The sequence below is a fragment of the Alosa alosa genome, chromosome 8 (genome assembly GCF_017589495.1).
Source record: "Alosa alosa isolate M-15738 ecotype Scorff River chromosome 8, AALO_Geno_1.1, whole genome shotgun sequence".
NCBI lineage: Eukaryota > Metazoa > Chordata > Actinopteri > Clupeiformes > Clupeidae > Alosa > Alosa alosa.
Window position 1 is genome coordinate 21,625,893 of NC_063196.1, and position 21,318 is coordinate 21,647,210.

Genomic DNA, 21,318 nt, shown 5'->3' on the forward strand with positions numbered 1-21,318 from the left:
CCGTTTTTAACGTGTAAGATACGGCTACATCGATACGTGAAGCCACGTATCGGAAAAAAACTTAAATGAACCGGTCGTTATATCGATTTACTTGTTATGTTACTCTCATTTAAGTTCCAAGCAGTGCGTTCATCCCACTTCCGGTTTTGAAACTATACGTGGTACGGAATTGTGGGTAATGCAGTACATCTACTGCAACTTAAGCATGTGACAACTTGCACTCGGTCGGCTTTTGTTTTTCGAAATCCAGCGCGAAATTAAACACTTATAGCATTCCTAAACAGCAATGATAGTCTGTAGAGTAGCCTTACCTTTGATAAAGGGATTTCCTTAATGTTAAATAATAATTTGGCCCTTGCTGCTAAAATGATGCACAAATTATTAGCCAATGATTTTGTTCATATTCACTCAGACTTGTGGCATTATAGGTTTCTGCATTAGGTCTACTGTTGGAACAAAATAAGCCCAGAGAGTTCATTGATTTGTAGGCCTATTTTATTCTTGTAGGGTAGGCTAGGCTATATGAGAAAAGGCCAAGAGTTTCTTAAGCACTTTTATTTTGGTATTGTCTTACCTCAACAAGGCTACAGCTCCATGAAAACAATCAGATAGGCCTATAACTCTATAAAATCTGTGAAAGTCTATAAAAATGTATTTTTATGTTGTATTTGGCTGCTGCGTTTGACTGAAATGTAGACTATTCTTTTTTCATTTCAATACAGTATATGAAACAAACCTCAGTTTAGATAATCATATTCACACATTTTTTTTGACTAATTGACAACCATGACCATGATAATTGATAATATAAAATGAATGTGCACCATGAGCAAATTATAAAAAATCTTTCAAAATGCTTTCCATTCTTGAACTGCATCGAATTGCATCGATTCGCATCGTCTTTTACATGACAGATCCACACCCCTATAAGTCATCTTTCAAAACTGTATCAGTTTGTAGGAGTAGACGAATAAAAAATAATTTAAAAAAATAATAATTAAATCAAAGCGACTTAAATATGTTTTTAAAACAAATTACTTTCCAAGGTGCTTAATTTGAAGACATGGTTTGAAAATAGTCCTAGATGTATTAATCATAAACCCTTTTTTTTCTAATTTTGCGTTGTTTGTCCTTATCATTTACTGAACTGGGTCCATAAGCACAGTGAAAGTATATTTCTGTCCATTCTGGATGGGCTGTGGTGTATATTCTTTTCAGGGTATTCTTTTCTGTTAAGTCGTTAATTTAGTCTTGCTTTAATATAGCTACTCATGATAAGATCTGCTATTAATTAGACCATTATAATTCTGACTTTGAGATGAGCAAAGGTGAGAAAAAAATGTTAGGGCCTCTTCTGTGATTCCCAATTAAACACCACAGTATTAGACTTATTTGATTTAAGGATAGAATTGTATGCATCAACATGGATCACGATCATAGGACTTTGGTAAGTGAAGGAAGTAGATATCTAAGTATAATCTGTGAAGCTGTGATAATAAGTTTGTTATTTGGTCTAATAAAAGAATATAGAGATTAATGGGACAATTCTAATCACATACACTTTTTTGTCATATTCAGTGAATGTCTCTTCATAGTCCTCTACTTGTCCGTTTAGTGCTCAATAACAAAAAAAACTTTGTCTTTGTACACGCCCAAGCTTTTAACTTGGAAACTCAGACCCAGGCATGAACATTAGCCTGGTTAAAAGTAGATGCATTCACTTCAGGAATAGAGTCTGGGGACTCACAAATCTGAAACCTTTCCAGCACTAGCATGGTGACGGGCGTAGACATTGTGTTAACTTTGAAATCATTGGTCCAGCCTAGCCAATCGCATTGATCAGGGATTCCTAACGTTACTTCCTACTTTGTCTAAACTTTACAAACTGACAATAAACAGCATCTGCAGTAGGGCTGCTCGATTTGGGGAAAATATCTAATTGCAATTTTTCTGACTGATATTGTGGTTTGCGATGTTGTGACTTTGTTAACACAGGGCTAGGAAGGAAGCAGAAGGGCTCAGATCGTGTAAGGATTGACCCAGAATGAGGATGTGGCCACCGAGCTTAGCAACTTTTATGCACAGGCTTTGTGTGAAAACAACTCACTGAACATCAAGAACAAAATACACAAATTACCTCTGCTCTGTTGGAGAGTTATTACTTAAAACAACAAATTGCAGGAAAACATGATGGGGCTGATGGCTTTTATAAGAATATGCTGAAGGCTTAGCAACCATCGTTGCACATCTTTTCAAACAGTCATTCTCAGAAGGCAAGCTTCCAGCTATCTTTGTGCAAATGTGATTCCCGTTCCTAAAAGAGCCAGGGGTTAATTAGCTGAACCAGTACAGACCAATATCCCTAATTAGTGTAATAGCTAAACTCTTAGAAAAGTGCATGCTAAAACAAAGCAGTGATCACGTCCTTTCTGTGGTGAAAGACCAATTCACTTACAAAAAGAAGTCTTCAACCACAATTGCCCTGGTCAAAGCCTACCAGTCCTGGCTTACAGCACTGGACCCTCATGATGACATAGTGATCCGGGTTTTACTGGCTGATATGAGCAAGGCCTTTGATAGTCAACCATGCAACAATGATGCAGCGCTATTGTGAGGTCATCTTAGACCCTCGAGACATTGCATGGACCCTCAACTACCTCCACGACAGAACCCAACAGGTACTTGTTAACAACACACACAGCCCCTGGACTCACATAACATCAGGATTCCCTCATGGAGGTGTGTTGTCCCTACCCTCTATATAAGTTCTAGGAACACACTCTGTGATGATAGTCTCTGTTGGATACGCAGACGACATCAGCCTTTCAAGATGCCTGGCCACCAAGTCCCTTCCATTAGATCCAACCATGCAACTCAAAGCCCAGCACCTAATTGAATGGGCCCTGCGAAACAACATGATGTTGAATAGGAAGAAGAGTTTCGAGGTGCAGATCACCAGTGTAAGAAAAGCCCCTCGGCTGGGGCACCTGCACCGTATGCCGGCGACCCGGGTTCGATTCCCGCCCCGTGGTCCTTTCCGGATCCCACCCCGACTCTCTCTCCTACTCACTTCCTGTGATTCTCAACTGTCCGGTCACATTAAAGGCATAAATAGCCCAAAAAATATACTTAAAAAAAATTATGACTAGGTCTACCATTTACACAGCCACTTTCGATTTCAAACTATAGTGTCATCCCCTCTAGTCACTGATTGGCCCCGCGCTTCTGCAGACCAATGGAAGCGTTAGTGAATTATGGAGATTCCCAGCCAATGAAGTATTGAATATGACTCGGATATGTGCCAATGCGACTGCAATCTGACCATGCAGATCGGATATTCCCTGTTATTTTCAACTTGCACATCGTTGAAAATGCCCTCATCTTTTACATTCTCGCATAACATTACATATAATGACACTTTCAGTTTCACGCCTGGCAGAACAGTGTAATTAAAATGAAAACAGAGATGGAAAAGCTGCATTAAAAGTTACGGAGCCCGGGAGAGCTCACTTTAAGTGATATTTTTTCTGGTCGTGATAATTTGTGAGCACGTTTTCCTTTAATTAAGCCCTCGAATTAATAAAACGTGAGCACGTTTTCCTTTAATTGAGCCCTCGAATTAATACAGCGTGACCCGTTGTAGGCCTAAATTGAGCTCTCGAAATATGTATTTTAGTGCTCACATTTAGTAATTCCGACATTTTCTCAAACTTCGCTGTGCTGTGGTGGCAACTTGTGTTACCTTGACATGGACTAGGCCTACAGCTGTCTGTAACAGTTCATATTGGTAATGTGATGATAACCGTAAGCAGCTAATTAAAGACTTTAGGTGGTCATGTTTTATAGCGGACTTCTACTCTTTGTAGCAGGGGCACTGTGGTGTCAACCGCCAGCTATGGAGACCCATAATGGGGAAATTCTACTAGGCTACAAAGGCTACTCCCACGGGCTCTGTTGTAGCCTAATGACCGGTTTCCACTATCTCCTGGATTGTTGACTTAACTGTGAGGTCTAGAAGTCAATCGAAGCACATCACAGCGACAAGCTCCCAAACAATTACAACCATTAGACCTACTGTTGGTACAAATAGGCTACTCGCGTTATTAGTAGTATAGCCTAATACCCACCCAATACAATAAGGTTCCCTCTAGCGCCCGATGGGCCTCACCATATAACCCACAGCGCACAACGAGGTAAGCTTTGATCACGGACTATGAAGCGGGAGACATAAACAGTGTATTAGTTCCGCGATGCTCAGCTTCTCAGGCTATGTAGCCCAGCTCACACCGTTAGCGATAAACACCACAGCTCTGCAAAGACTTGGACCTCAACAAACACTCAAAACTTCGGGCTGGACGATGTTGGCAAGGGGCCTGTACAAACACACACAATCATTTGCTCTCCCACCTACAGCCTACCTAACGGGGCTATATCCAGGTGCACTGCAATCAATGAGATTCCCTCGTCACGTCACTACAAGCGACACACCTCGGCGTCATTCCGGGGATACCCCTTGACACCACAGTATGTTTTTTGTGCACACAATTTAATTTCTTGAGCCCATGTTTTTTAATTATTAATGGGTGCGTTTTTTAGTAGATCGAGATCTCGAATATACTATAACGTGCTCATGTTTACATGTGTCAAGACAATATTGAGTGCACGTTTTACAAATTGTGGCCACGTTTAAGTAGATCGTGCACACAACGTTCTATAACCATGTTCACAAATTGTGCTCGTTTTAATAAATATGTTTCGTTTTAGTAAATAGTGCACTCCTTTAATAAATTGTGCCCTCGTTTTACTATGCTTAAAATGAGGCTCAATTTAGTAAAATGAGCTCACACTATAGTAAAACGAGAGCACAATATAGTAAATTGTTAAAAACACGAATTAGTAAACCGGCGCTGAATTTAGTAACACGTGCACAATATAGTTAAGCGAGGGCACAATTTAGTTAAAAGCACAATTTGGCACAATATAATTAAGTAAAAGCGAGGGCACATTCTCTCAACATTTAAACAAGAGCACAATTTAGTAAAAGCGGCACAATGTAGTAAAACGAGTGCACATTCTCTCAACATGCAAAACATCTCTCATCTGGGGCTCCGTAAAAAGTGGTAGGCACTCCACTTTATTTTTACCCTTAAAATAAAAACGACAGCCTAATTTGCGGACTTCTCAAGATACTTTGGAAACTAAAGTAAACAACTAGTCACTGAAATACCCTAATGCAAACTTATTTCGTGTATTTGCAGTGCCGTCTGTTTGTTTGCTTTTATTTCTGTGACCAAAATTCTTCTGGTGCGTATGCGGGTTGTCTCGAGTGTTATACAGCAGCTGCACTCCGTCAGTAGGTGGGAATAGGTGTCATGGTGAGGTGGTGGGCATGACCTTGGGGGGGAGGCAGGGTAGCCTGATGCCTCTGGCAAAGTGGGGGAGCTTAGTTCCAGCACATTCCAGACCATAACTGCAGGGCTCTTGCCGCTGCAAGCTCCAGTGTTGTTTACTAAGCCTGCCCCCTAAACTATTTAAAATTGACCCAAAAAAAGCATCAGCAATCCAAACACCCATCTTAAATCTGTCGACTAAATGGCTTTTTGAATACACTGTGTTCCTATCAACTATGTGGTTTCACATAAACATTGTGACGTAATATAGGTCACATCAATATCACCTTCACTAATAAATGTCTAATAGAAACTAAACCGTTTGTTATTTCTCTGTTCCCAGGCAGACCACTTTGGTTGTGTACGTGATGTCCTTCCTCGGGATGATTGTGTTCGCTTTCACGCTCGACTTAGGGTACTTGTGGGTTGTCTTCATCACTGCTGGAGCATTAGGGTGAGACTGCCAAGTCGACCTCAGACACCCATAACACATTTTTTGGACCCTTGGTTTCTTGTTTTGAAAACTCTAGTGAGCTGTCTTTTAATGCTGTAACATGCTTTTGAGTCGCAGCAGAAATTCATGTCAGGAGCCTCAAGAGATTTAGTTAGTCTCAGTAGAATCTTCTGGAAGTTAGGACTATAGTTTGTTAAGCGAGAAGTTACACAACACCTAAATAGATGTTCAACTACTGTATGTTGGTCATCATTCATCATTTCTATGAAAGAGATACGCAGTTTTTTTCCAATGTCCACTTGTTTGTTATTGCCTTAGAATGTACAACCAACAGTTGTGCACTGAACCATGACATAATTGTGACATAGCTGAAGGAATGGCATCCATTAGGGTATGTTTCCATTTGAAGTTCACACAGTTGCACAATTTAGCCAGTGTGCCATTTTCTGACACTTGTTAACAGTCACAACTTATTAAGGAAATATTTTTATTTAGCTGGCCTGCCACCAGGGTTATTCTGTAATAATTTACCTTATAATGAATTATTATAAGTGTGTGTGTGTGTGTGTGTGTGTGTGTGTGTGGGGGGGGGGGGGGGCCCAGCATCATGTTTGTGTGTGAAGGTTTTTCATGACCGTTTTTCATGGCCCAGCATCATGTTTGTGTGTGAAGGTTTTTCATGACCGGCTACCTACCTCTTGGCTTTGAGTTTGCTGTGGAACTCACCTATCCAGAGTCGGAGGGCACATCGTCAGGGCTACTCAACTGCTCTGCTCAGGTGTGTGTCTCTGTCTGTGTGTGTGTGCTACAGTATGTACACTCCATATGTCCAAGCATTTGTGCAAGCCTATTTGTTTGATGTTTCTTTATGTGTGTGTACAGTAATAATTTGTGTGTTTAAGATCATCTGTAGTACATTATAGCCAACTGTCTGTTTCCTCCAACAGGTTTTTGGCATCATCTTCATCATCTGCGAGGGAAAGATCATCGATTCCTACGGCATTCTGCCCGGCAACATTTTCCTCTGTGTTTTCTTGCTCATCGGCACAATCATGACTGGTACTATTACGCATATCCATGATTTGGCACAATCACGCCATGTGACTAAGCACTTCGCATTGAATGATATTTTTGTTGCACACTTACAAAAAATGTTCATTTGTGATCGACAGAATGTACCCTAAAAAGCAGCATCAAACAAGGGTTTGTTTGTTTGCTGTACAACCACGCTGCATAGCTTCAGGCAGGCAAGCGATAAAACCTTAATAGGATAATAACCTCAAAATGTAATAAGAGGCAATGGGCTAGACCTCAGGGGATAGACCATGCTGCCAGTTGAGATCATATCACAGTTCAAATCTCAGTGTCAAACACATTTCGGATAATTTTAATAGTTTTCTTGAAACTTCAGTTGGTTCATGCTAGTTACAGGGTAATCTCATTTTGTTAACGATTACAGATTATGACTGAAGCATTAACACCCCTCAGCATGTTGCGTTTTTATTTCCTTTTTTGTAAAACTCTATTTCCAGGTACAGTGTTGCTCATGGGAGAGGAGAAAGTTCTAGAGAAATACGTGGTCTCATTAAATCTGCCAGAGCAAAAGCCACCTGTGTGGTAACAATGCCACGGTTTTTAACCGCTTACAAAGGCCAATGCTCTCAGCATAGCATTGCTATGCATGCACCACATTTATGATTCATCACAGAGAATGTGTTGAAATATTTTGAGTTACTGAACAACAAACTCCAGTAAAAAGAAAAGGTACCTCTGAAAAATCATTTGGAGAATGCTGGCCCCCAGTAGTCGACTTACCCGCGCTATGCATTAGATTAAGTTGGGTTACGTTTGGATTATGTTACCTAAACTCAACCCTCCATCAGTCAGACGTGGACTCCAGCCATATAGTGTATACAGTTTAGATTTACCGGTACCTGAGCTTAAATCACAGTGAGCCTTAAAAAGCACCAGTCCTATTTTAACAAGCACATCTATTTAAAAACTGACAAAATGTTGGCAGCAATGTGTATACACCATATACAACAAGATTCATCATAGCATAACGCTGTACTTTCTAACCTCCAGGTTAAGGGTGCAACATATAGTGGTAGTGATTTTATAGAAGTAAATCCAGAGTACATGTAGGCCTAGTGTTTTTTGGATTATGTTACCTAAACTCAATTCTCCATCAGTCAGACGTGGACTCCAGCCATATAGTGTATACAGTCTAGATTTACCGGTACCTGAGCTTAAATCACAGTGAGCCTTAAAAAGCACCAGTCCTATTTTAACAAGCACATCTATTTAAAAACTGACAAAATGTTGGCAGCAATGTGTATACACCATATACAACAAGATTCATCATAGCATAACGCTGTCCTTTCTAACCTCCAGGTTAAGGGTGCAACATATAGTGGTAGTGGTTTTATAGAAGTAAATCCAGAGTACATGTAGGCCTAGTGTTTTTTTTATGAAAAATGAGAAAGTTCTTAGACCCATCAGGCCATTAGTCAAAACATTCCACCCACGAGGAATCACAGAGGAAGAGTATTGGCTGTGTCCATTTAGTGTTGATGGAAAACTGACATGGCAGACACTCATGAGAGGACCGCAGCAGGCAAGAGGGGCAAAAGAGCTGGATTGTGGAATTAAAGATGGCAAGGTGCTAAGTGTCCTATAGATCAGAGTGAGGGGAATGAATAATCTGGCTACTGTAGAAAGAAAATGAAGAATAACTAACAAAGGAGTAGCATGTGTCTTTCGGCTAATCGAAACCAGACGTGCTGCTGCATTTTGAATGGTCTGTAATGGTCTCACTGCACAAGCAGGAAGGCCAGCAAAAACTATAACTGTATAAACCTTGAGTCGTTAGAGACAAGAAAGCCTGTCATACCTCCTCTACCAGATAAACAGCTGCAATGGGCAAAGGCATAATTAGTTGACAGCTTTCTAGTTGTGTGATGCACATGTAGGGCCCACTGAATTGCCCAACACGTACATACTTTTGTATGAAAGTTCACTAGGCCATTTTTTCTTTTCCACTGAAATGATTATATGCAACTTGATTGTAACAAACATCTCAAACATTAACAAGTCGTTTGTTATTGAATGGGAAATAGGTTTTGGATTCATCTGCGATAGTTACTAATTTGTTTAGTGTTGTTTCGACAGACTTTTCCTTTTTTCCCTCTCTTTAGCCATTTTCCCTTCTCCCGTCCCACGCTCTGGAGGTTTTGTCAGCCTCTGATGTTGTGCATGTCACCATGTTTATTGTAATAGCAGAATCACAGTGTGTTCCTGCTTGGCACGCCTGCACGCCTGCCAACACTTTCGAACAGATTCAAAAGGGTTTATTTGGTCACACTGTGGGACGGGTGCCGGCTTGGCGAGGAGCACCTGCTCTCCCGATGTCTGTAGGAAAAGCACGGGCCAGTGACCTCAAGTCAGCAGGAGGGCATGCCCTTGGCCCGTGTCAAGCAAAACACTCTTTGATATTGCCGTACAGCTCAGACTATTTGTGTCATTTGTTACTTACAGACTAAATTTATTTCTTTAGTAGTCATTAGTCAAGTCGGATGCTTTGGCAGCAGAGTGGATAGGAGTCATTTTGGAATTGAGGTGCTAGGTGCCACAGACACAGCCAGTCAGATGGCTATTGAACATCATGCTTTTATATGTGAAGGGCAACGAAAGGACTGTGATCTCATGTGTTTTTCCCCCTTTTTTCTTTTCTCCTCGTAAATGAAAGGCATTATCAAGTCAGACCTGCGGAGACAGAAGGCAAATGCGTTGGCCAAGGAAGCTGTGAGTATGACAGTCCTCAAATTCACAGTGCCACCAACGTTTTGTGTGTGTGCGTGCGTGTGCGTGTGCGTGTGCGTGTGTGTGTGTGTGTGCGTTGTGTTCCTTGTCCAAAATAATCTTCAATTGAGCATGCAAGCTCATCCCCATTCTCCTCTGTGGTTAACATGTGCCCCTTGTGTTGTTTCATCTCACTTGTTTTAAAGAGCGAACTCAAAAAGCCCCCACACGTGGACGTGTAAGGTATAGATCTATTGCATGTTCTGAGGAGCATGCCATGCCATAGCATATTTGTCTTTTTATAAGTGGTTGTTCATGTTACAGTAAAAAGAATTTGATACCTAAAAGTTCAAAGCAAAAGTACAAAACAAAATCAAATTGGCTATATGACGTTGCATGATGTTAGGATAACATCATTACAAATTTACTATAGTAACAAATTTACTATACACAATATATAGTCATATAACAACATATGACTATGCTGTGGAAAGCAAATAAATGACACAGATGAATGATCCTGAAATAATAAGTATGCTAAACCGGGAAACCCTAACACCTGTTTTTGGATATGATCTCTCAACTGATGCACAGATTACACTATTATGAGTCTAATTCAGTTCTGAATTTTCACAGAAATAATCGCTAGTTGAATGTTTGTGTTAATGTACATTCTTCCACCAATCAGCTCGCTTTAAAACAATGCCATGAACCATGTTTGCAGGACCCTCGTTTTGGATCCTCAGTACCATCAAAAACCTCTGGTGACATTGACTGGGTACACACACACACACACACACACACCCGAGCCCAGAGAACCTTATATGATAAAGACCCGTGATCAGTGCTTGTCTTGAGGGGATGGGCAGGTGGGCAGGACTGTCAGTGACTGACTGAAAATCTCAATTCTGGTCAAATGAGAGCTACTTCACAGAACATAAATGTCACGCCTTTAGGGAAAAGGTAAAAAAAAAAAAAAAATTAATAATAATGGTCTTATCTTGATCTTACACTCCCTTAAAAATATCTGCGTAGAGAGAGTGTTGCACACATACTGTGCAGTGATGGTGGATGTGTTACCCATGTGCTAAACAATGTCACCAGACGGTGTGAGAATGCTTCTGATGGTATGAGGTGTCTGTGTACCCTTCCTACCCTACCCACATTCATTGTGAACCACCTGCTGTTGTTGCATCATCCAACCCCACCCCTCTACCTCCCACCTCCTTTGCCAGGCGGCGAAGGAACGTCTCGAGGGGCCAGACTACGGCGCCACGGCTCTGATCACTCCTCCACAGCTATGATCATTTAAGCCCCTCCCCCCCCCTCCCATTTCCCCCACTTGAACCCCCTGTCCCTCAAATCTACACATCCACACCGCCATACCCAAGGTAGGAGCTGCCTGGCTGCTGATTTCCCACTCATTCCTTCAAGCTTCTGATCCAATCCCCTCCTCTCCCCACCCTCTCAGCCTTCCCTCTCTTGCTTCTAATCTGCTGGCTAATCATAGTCAATCATGTTTACACACAATCACGTGCACACAGTACATTATACAGCCAAGAAGCATTATAGTCAGGCATAGTTTTCACCATCTGAATAGGGAGACATATTCTGTTAACATTATGCAGATGATGATGCCAAAGACTAGTAAATGTTGCAGTAAGTTGCTGAGGTTATTCCTTTAAGCTCTCGAGGTTATGCCATTAAGCACTCAAGGAGCATCATCTCATGACAAGTTTAGGAGTTTAACCGCCTCCCTGTGGCTAGCTAAAGAACTGCACATAAAGGGCACGTAAAGGAGAATTATCACGTGCCATTAGACTCTAACAAAGTCCTTGTGGGCAAGTCTCCCCACTCGGCAGCCATCTTGGTAACACACTTTTTTGGGCAGTTATCAGGCAGCTATTTTCCTATTCAAATGAATGGGGAGGCATACAGGAAAGGGCGGGGTATGTGTAGACTACTGCCATATTGGCGTTACAAACTAACCCCATGCATTTCTATGGATGATTCTTTGAGTGTTGTGTCCCCTCATTAGAAAGTGTTAGACTATAATGAGTCGGCTCCACTCACTAGTCAAGTAGAAGACTGTAGATTGCATTACATTTAATTATACTAGTGCCCATTCAAACATGCTATTCTTCTAGAAAACCCGTAGCCCAATTACATGGCCGCAGGTAGGTCTGCTTTAAAAATAAGATGATAGGGTAAAACTTCAGCTAAGCATTCAAATTCATTTTCAGCTAAGCATTCAAAACTGAATATTATATTATAATACATTATAATAAATGTGCAGTGAGCAGAATCTAAGCATAGCTGCACTGACATTTCAAAATGACGTAAGTTTAACAGCTGTTTTGAGTTTCTGGGACTCAAAAACAGTCTCTTGTAGCCTATAAGTGAGATCACGCTCTGCCACTCATTGTCTGCAGCTGGTATTGCTTTGCATGTTTTGAAACATCCTTAAATTTGGAACCTCGCTCGTTTCAATTTCCGACCTTGCAGTCGGAAATGTTAATTGTTTATTCAGAGTCTAATGACCGTTTTAAATAGCCACTGCAGCCTACCCATGTTTGTTGGCGTGTTGTTGCAAAATCCGCTGAATCATTTTATGCAAGCAAACCGCATACAGAGGCAGATTGATAGATATATGACACACAGACAGATGTTCCTGTATTTTATAGGTAGATACAGGGTTCCCATGGGTCATGGAATTTCTGGAATATCGTGGAATTTTGGAAAGTCTGTTCCAGACATGGATAGTCAGAGAATTTTACCATTTTGGGGGCAAAGTCATGGAAAATCAGGGAATTAATGTTATAGCAGTTGAAAATGCACTTGCCTAAATTAAAGGCACTAAAGGCACCCTTAACAGTTTTTTGACCTTAACCTAACGTATCCAAAATCATTTTGTTGACACATAACCTCATAACATACATGACAAAAGGCACTTCTGCCATTGCGGTCTTCTATAGGCGATTATCAATCTAGCAAGAGCTGCTATTCTACAGGAATTCAGAGATCTTTTTCTACAGACTGCTGTTGGTGCATTCCCTCTATATTATATTGGAGTTATGTTCATACTTTGTTGCAAAAGATACATATTTAGCTAATCTTATTAAGGGTGCCTTGAATACAAATATATTTGGTTATATTTTGTTTTTTTTGTTTTACTGCTTGCTTGAGTGGTTGTGGTTAGCCCAACTGTGTTTATTCAATGCCCAGTTTGTCAAAGAGTCTTGAACGGCATGTGGCTGCTTTGAAATCTTTGGTAGGTATAATGTACCATTCATATGGTAGGTCATGGAAATTCAGGTTTTTTGTCAGGGAAAGTCAGGGAAAAAGTCATGGAATTTTACATTTGACTTACTATCTACACTGTTCCCACTGTATGAGGCCATCCTTAAAAATATTTTTGTTTGCAGTAACAGCCAAAAAAAAATAAAAAATGGGTGATAGGTAGGTCAATATTTTTTTTCAAGATTCAAAGTAAAAAAAAAAAAAGTTCAATTTTGGTCATGGTGATTACGTGGGAATGAATTTACACAAATGTGTATATCGTGGCGTAACTGACTGGGTCTTCAACCCGTGCCTTCAAACACCATTGCAAACATCATTCTGATGCAGGTTATATAGACCAGCCTTTCTCAAACTTCTTTGACCTGAGGCCCGGTCATGGCAGACTTTTTTGAGTCATAGGGCTCATCTACATGTACCCAGAAAGAAGGCTACAATAGCTCTTGGCCACGTTATATTGAAATTTGACTATACAATACTCAATGCTATACAGTATATTATACAGTCTCTGCTCTGTTTCTAAGGAAGTTCCAAAAAAAACAACGTCGTTCTATTAAGTTTCGTTAAATAAATAAATAGCCTTCCAACAGGTTGAAGCGGAGCTTTGATACCAACGTTATCGATTAGTTTCAGTTTCTTTCGCGCAGACGCGCATTGAATGAATGCTCATACCACCACTTAATTGTAGGGCTCCATGTTTAATGACATCGATAGCAGAAACGTTTGTTTTTCTTTTTTCGTCGATCCGCGGTTTCTTGATCAACTGCGCAGCAAATTATCAGATGAAGCATCGGGCCTAATTTCCTCCACGACTCCGCGAACCAGCAGTCTCCATGTTGCGGACCCATATTTCGAGAAATGCTGAATAGACCACAACCAATTTCAATACTCCGACACGGTCACCGCTAGACTAGGGGAGAAGGGATGAAAAGATCTGGCCACAGTTCTTCCAGAACTTCGTGCCAAGTAAAAGCGTTATCAGTTTGTGTGAATGAAAGCGAAGCCTAGGCCATAGTGTGACATCGTAAAACCAATGGTGTAGAGATGACGCCAAGTGAGCCACGCAAAGTGAATTTATATTCACAATACTTGGGCCTACTAAAATAAATATTATTTTATTGCATTTGTATTTGTTGTTTAGAGTAAAAAAAACAATCGGTCGGTATTAACGCAAGTTTACAACCGGCAATTCGGTCGGACTAAAAGGGGGAAAAAAATAAATATTTGGGTCGGTTCTAAATTGGCAGGGTCGGTCGGGTTACGGCAAACGAAAATATTTTTAAGGATGGCCTGACACATTGGCATTAAATTGTGACCTTTTGGATCTTTACATGCAAGGGTTATTTACAGTGTGTGATGCTATTTATGGGAAGCATTGAACTGCTTTGAATCTTTGCCATCTGTAGTATCCCTACTCTGACACACCTGTCTGAACTCACTCATTTTAGCCATTATTAGTACAAGCCAGTCTATATGAATTGACAAATGTTCAGAGTAGGGATTACTGTATGTTTAAAAAAGAAATTAAATTGAAAAAATATAATGTCTGCAACACTGCTTTTGACTCCCAATTATTTAATGCACAACAGGCAACGTTTCGACCCTGCTGGGTCTTCTGTTTTTGCCTGAAGAAGCAACGAAACGTTGCCTGTTGTGCATTAAATAATTGGGAGTCAAAAGCAGTGTTGCGGACATTATATTTTTTCAATTGAGTATAGTTTTCTTTTGTCCTGCACCTGCCAGAAGGTGGGATGTGCACACAATAAATGTTTGCTAAAAAAGAAATTCCCCAGTAATCAAACTCATGACCTCAGTGTTGTTGGAGCACCAGTGAAAACATATTCATATGGTGTTGCATTTAGTGTTATCCCAAAATAGGACTCATCATGTGATTTATAATGCTTGCATCCTAACAGAAGTGTTCAGTGTCTAAACCAATAGTAGCACAAAGTTCAAGGGCAAATGTACAATATGCATCACAAGGCCACTTAAGGAGGAGGACACAAATGTGCCTGATGACAGCTATCAGAAAAAAAATGGGGTCATGAATTGTAATTTCACTGATTATGAAAAATGTGATTTCATAAATGTAGCAACATGACTAAAGTGAACTACTGTAGACAATATAAAAAAAATACATCAGCAGGTACAAAAATGAGCAGTCATACCTTTGTCTGAAAATGGCTGACAGGATATGATGGCCTCTGTGCTGCCAAACAGAACTGGGACAAGAGATATGTGGTATGTGGCACTAAATAATGTTATTCTTGCACACAGGCAAACCAGAACGGAACACTTCCGTCGTCTACCATTGTGACTGAAGCCAGACTGTAGAGAGGATGTGGGTGACTCCTTCTGTTGTACTGAGGGAAAACCACATGTGTGCACAACAAGATTTTTAAAGGGGTGGTTCAGGATTTTGGACATAAGACCTTTATTTCCAAGTAAGCAAGTGTGATATTTATCAGTGGAGACCGTTTTCAGCACGTTTCATCCAGTCCTTCTAATTGCAGAGTTCGCAGGGTGCTAGGCTAAGCAAGTCAATGGTATGTGCTTTCCTGCCACTAAAGACAGTCTTACCCACTCCAAAAGTACACCTGAGGCAAATTCCAGACAATCGATGTAAATGTCTGTGTTGATAGAATAGTGTAAGAAATACAACTACCCTTGCATCGCGTTGCAATAGTTATACTTTGGTCCCTAAAGTTGTTAGTAGTCATTTTGCAACTCAGCGGGACTGATATTACCAAGGCTACTACTAGGTATCCCCATTGGAGTCGCGCTTTACTGTTTACTTTTCGGGCAGTACTACTAACCGAGCAAGTATAATTCCGCGCTGCTAAGAAACTAGTCCCTCAAAATGTAATGCGATCGTTGAAATGCAAGGATAGAATAACGTTAGAAATAACACTGTCAATACAGACATTTACATCGGTAGTCTGGCGTTTATAATTTATTTGCCTCGGGTGTACTTTGGAATGGGTAAGACTGTCTTTAGTGGCAGGCTAGCACATACCGTTGACTTGCGCTAGCCTAGCACCTGCGAACTCTGCAATTAGAAGGACTGGATGAAACGTGTTGAAAACGGTCTCCACTGATAAATATCACACTTGCTTACTTGGAAATGAGGTCCTATGTCCAAAATCCTGAACCACCCCTTTAAGGCTTTGAAAATCATCTCACAGCACAAAAGAATGCCCTCCAACGGCGGGACTTTTTTTCTGTTTGTTTTTACCATTATTACAGTATTAGCATCATAAAAACTGTTCACTTGATTTTTGTCAGATAATGAATGTTTGTAAATTCCAAATGTTTAGTGCCTAGTGTTCGGTTCAAAAATGATTTGTTTGTATAGATACGTGTTTTTTTTCTCTTCTAAACTATGTGCACAAAACAACAGCCATGGAAATCCTTTGTCAGGTTCTTATCAATAGAACTGGAAACTTCTTTATCTTCATGTTTAAGGGGTGTAGGATTTTATATATAAATTGAAAGATGTTTGTATGTGTACTTTTTAGACTGAAGTTCCAAGAAAATATAATTGTCTTACAGTGGGAGTCAATCACTGTATTTGTTCCATAAAGCACATGACATTGATAATTTTATACCACCTCTGTGAAGTGATTTTAAACATGCCACAAGTGTGTGACAATAATGATAACAAGTCAACATTTTTATATTGAAGTGCTTTTTGTAATTTTACATTTACTCATTTTTATTTGTATGGACAGAAAAACAATGTGTAATAAATAAGGAAATTGACTCAAGTCCTGCAAAGTCTTCCTTCCAGTAGTGTCGGCCCAGCATAATGAAAAGTTAGCAGGAAAAATCTTGTGTTGGGTTTATCATTCGAGGAGTGTTCGAAGAAAAGTTGTCAACAACAATTTAGAAAAGGGTTTTTCAGACTTATGAGGTCTGCTGTTCAGACCCTGAAGGGATTTATTTTCTGTTCATTGCTTTTTGTGAGAGTGTTTCTACCTATGTTGAGTACAAATATGTCTTCTGAATGCCTAAACAGAGCCCAGCCAAAAACTCCAATAAAATTTGTATCAACTTTGAGGGACAGCTATGACCATGCAGGATCATCCAGAACAAACGTGATCAAAAGCTGGTTTGATGCTCATTGAGCTCAATGCAAATCAAACCAGCTAATAGGCTAACTGAAATAACACCCAAGCCAATCTCTAGGTATGGTGAAGGGTATGTGATGATGTGGGGCTATTTTAATTCCAAAGGCCAAGGTAACTTTATCAGGATGCACAGTATTCTGGATCCATGAAATAACTGGCCTTTAAAAATAAAAATCTGCCTGTCTCTATGGGAATTTAACATAGGGGTGTCAATACTTATGACCCCTGTATTTTAAGGAAGAACATTTATTTATTTATGATACATTATTCATTCACTAAGAAAATTGGTGTCCTTAAAGGTTAGATATTTCCTCATTTTTCACCAAAGATTTCCAAAAGATGATTTTATATTCCTCTTTTCAGTCAACTTTAGCATGGGTGCCAACACTTTTGGCCATCACTGTATGTACCAGAATGCAAAATTTGAGCCTCCTACACGGTTTAGTTCTTGCGCTGTGGGCTTGTGAACTTTTACAAAAAAAAGAGGCCGAACAAAATTGACACCCCCCTCCCCCTGTAAAACTGGCTGTATCTTGGAAAGTATTGATCTTACATAAATTAAATTTTACAGTGTGTCTCCTGGGTAACATAGGTGGGCAATTCCGCGCAAAACTGTCACGCCCATAACGCCAACACAATGCCATGGTATTTAGTTGCCGTTATGGACATGACAGTTTTGCGTGGAATTGCCCAGGTACACCTGGTAATTTTTTCAGAATTTTTTGAGACCTAAGTGCGTGGGCCCTGGTTGAATTGACGTGGAATGACCCAAAAGCTTTAATTGTACCTTCGGCAATATTGGGGACATTCTAAAATTATTGGAACAGAAGCATGTTAATTTTACATGCAGCAAAGGTGAGCAAACATGGCCAATATTAAAAGCAATTATTACATATTCAGGATGGTTGGGGCTGGACCCGTGATTTTACCATATGTTATGGTAGCATGTACGGTTAACATGAGCTGCTGTGGCTGTAGGTCATGGTAACCTACATATGCTAAACATAAGCTGCTGAGGCCTTGAAGCCCAGCCAGACACTCACAGCAACCACATTCATAAAAGTGAAGACGTGTCTGACTGCACTAGCCATATGCCAGTGAGAGCTTGCACTGCCCGAATACATTCCAAGCTGGAGCTTTAGAACTGTAACTTGCCCAAATCTGGACAGTTGCTATTGTTGACAGGGGGTTACTGTCTAGTAATGGTGCGTGAAAGGCATTGCAGGTGGTCCCTGAGCATGCATTCAATAGTTTCACTTTTTTCTTTACACCACACAACAGTGGTCGTCAGGGCGCTTAGTCAGAATGGTGGTCGCTGAGGCAGTCAGTTAAACCTAATGTAGAGTTTCAAGCCAAGGGCAGTGGCAAAATGTGCGCTTATGGACTAAGCTGGGGCCAGGCCCTGTTTCAGGTTCAGGATTTCATTCAGACTTTACAGGGAAGACTGACACCATCTAGTGGTAGAGAAAGGTACAACAAAGATATAAGCTTGACCCCAGTTGTTAATAGTATGCTGCTTTGATATCTATAATCTAATTAAACACATAAAGCAGGCACTTAATGTTGGGATACTCAAAAGATCTTTTGTAATAGTCATCAAGAACATTCAGACAGCAAAACAATAATATTCCTACGAAATTAAATGAATTAAATTACACATGCAGAAATATAACCATGGATTTTGAGTATGATTTATTAATGGTGGCTAGGAAAATTAAACAAATACAAATGACCAAAGTGGGTTGATAGGTCTTTCTAGTCCTCTTTGGCCCTGCAGCAGTTCAGTTTCCTGAGGAACTGAAAAAACCTACAAACAGAATTTCTATTACAACATCAATTACTTTGAAGTATTCAAAAAGGCTTTCTGTTGAGCTGACAGGTATAAGTTTACCTTTTTTCCCAACTTCTTGTGTCAGTTCATCAGCGACCTGAAGTCTACTGTAGTACATTCTTCAGAGGTCATGTTAACTGTTTTGTGTGTTTGCAATCTCACCTCTCTTTAATGCTTCTCGTCTTTTTCCTCTCCTGCTCTACCACGCGGTCACCTGCTGCTAGGGACTCGGAGGACAATGTGCTGGTAGCCTCTGGACTTTGACCATCAGCATCCAGATTCACCATCAAGTGCTCTGCCACAGCACTCTGTGTCAAAGAGAGAGAGAGAGAGAGAGAGAGAGACAGACTCATTAGGTTGCTGCAATACTTTTCCTTCAGCTACATATTTACTGTCTGCAGCAGGCAGACTGGACTTCTAATTGGCTAATATTGTCCAACTTCTGCCTGACACCAAAATATGTCCAACATCTGTGTACATTACCATACAACTCTATACCTATCCTGGGTTATACTGGTGAGGAGTATGACATGGTTCTGATGGTCTGAATGTTTTTTCACCTGTGTGGAATGTTCTGAAACACTCTCTAGGTCTAGGTCCTCTTGTTTTCTCCTGCACTGGATGGGAGGCAGAGAGGCAACTGGGTTGCAGAATGCTCTCAGAAGGGGTGGATTCAAATGGGGGAGCTTGGCTGGCAATGGGGGTAGCTTGGATGGCAGAGGAGCTAGTTTTGATGGCAGAGGAGGGAGTTGTGATGGCAGATGAGGGAGCTTGGACGGCAAAGGAGGGAGTTGTGATGGCAGATGAGGGAGCTTGGACAGCAGAGGAGGGAGTTGTGATGGCAGAGGAGGGAGCTTGGATGGCAGAGCCAGTGTTGCAGCACTCTGTATTGTTGAAAGAAAAATAGCATCTTGTAATTGACAATACAAGGGTGAAAGGCTGTACTTCTGATACTAATGCACCAACAATATCTGAGATGAAATGACAGGAGCTAGGGTGTTCCTTTCCTCCACATCCACTATCATGTCCATAACTTATGAGTACTGTGCTATCTTAGGAAATTTTACATTAGGAAATAGACACTAATGTTTTGACAAGATAGATCGAAACAGAACTGCATCTTTTTTTCAGTAACTCACAATGTTCTTGCGTCCTCCATTTTCTGCTGTATTCCAGAGCTGAGCGACTCTGGCCACTGCGTCTCTGCTCTGCTGCCTGGTGATGGTGTCCAAGTGTAAAACTTGCTTCCTCCACGTTGCCCACTCCAAGCTGTCCTCTTCTTCCTCTTTCTTCACCCACTCTTCAAGCTCCACCATTCTCATGCGGTCCAGGGAATGTATTACCCTGGGTAGCTGAGCAATAGCGTCTTTGAGCATTAAACACTCTCCTTCCCTTTTTTGATGGGAGAGATGTTTTTTCCCTCGTTTCTCCATTTCTCCACTTCCATGACCCGCGTCTCTCTACCCTCCAGCAGGACTGCTAACTTCCTCTCTCTTTCCCCCTGTCTGCTCCTCGTCACTTGCTTCATCTCTCTCCTCATGCTTTCTATGGCCACCTTCAAAGCCTGTTCTTGGCCTGTTGCAGCATCCCGCACAACCTTCAGAGTCTCAGCCCTGATGTCCAAATTAAGCCTTGGTGAGCTAAGGGTGAAAAGTCTGTGAGGTTCTGAAGAACGATGCATGCGTTCCAGATCCTCGGCAGAAATGAATTTGGAAGTGAACTGGGTAAACCTTTGTTAATAATCCAACTTATTATTTGGAAACGCACAGTAGACTATAATACGATTCATTTAGAAAGTGAAAATATGGGGGGATTTATAAAGTAATTAAAAAGTCATAAGTACTGTAGGCCTACTATCTCCGAAATTCCCCTAAACTCACCATAGTGAAGACGCAACCTCTTGATTGGACAAAATGTGAATTTGCTGTATGGAAGAACAATCTCTATCTATGCCTATGTTTGTTATTGTTTTCCAACCTCGCCATTGTATAAATATTAGGCTGTTAGTTAATCAAAATAATATGTGCTCATGAACTGTGACAACAGACAAAAATGTCCATATTCATGAAGGATATTGTCTCAATTGGACTCGCAGGGACTCAGTTGGCACTATTATAGCGGTCAGAGTAAGGGGCGCTTTCATACCTATTTTGTCACTCGGTTGCCTCGTGTAGACAATAATTTAATCTGGTTTCTGTTTTTATTCTTCTGGTTAATTAAATGTATTCACAAGAATGTGTGTGTTTTTTCCAGGCCCGGATCTAGGCTGCTCTGATCGGGGGGGCAAATAGAAATGTGGGGTGGGCACAATGAATACCCCCCCGACACACACACACACACACAACATTTACACTACGCAACAAAACCGCTCAGTTTCACCTACAAATGCTTTACTTTTCACCTCAAAACCCTTAT

The 21,318-nt window shown here is 40.8% G+C and overlaps 1 protein-coding gene across 10 annotated transcripts in view; it reads left to right on the forward strand.

Moving 5' to 3' along the window:
- LOC125299802 (feline leukemia virus subgroup C receptor-related protein 2-like) overlaps positions 1 to 15,405 on the forward strand; it is a 50,799-nt gene extending 35,394 nt beyond the window's left edge. Inside the window, exons 6-13 of one of the 10 annotated variants that reach the window (XR_007194451.1) lie at positions 5,734 to 5,844; positions 6,517 to 6,622; positions 6,792 to 6,903; positions 9,593 to 9,648; positions 9,852 to 9,883; positions 10,370 to 10,543; positions 10,799 to 11,036; positions 15,220 to 15,394. Coding sequence is in view for 5 of the 10 variants with exons in the window: in XM_048251247.1 (XP_048107204.1) it covers positions 5,734 to 5,844; positions 6,517 to 6,622; positions 6,792 to 6,903; positions 9,593 to 9,648; positions 9,852 to 9,883; positions 15,220 to 15,259 (457 nt within the window). In the remaining 5 variants the exon portion in view is untranslated. Of the gene's footprint in view, positions 1 to 5,733; positions 5,845 to 6,516; positions 6,623 to 6,791; positions 6,904 to 9,592; positions 9,649 to 9,851; positions 10,279 to 10,369; positions 11,037 to 15,219 lie in introns of those variants that run through there. The other 9 variants (XR_007194452.1, XR_007194450.1, XR_007194454.1 and 6 more) reach the window with 9 other exon arrangements.
- Positions 15,406 to 21,318: the final 5,913 nt, after the last annotated feature.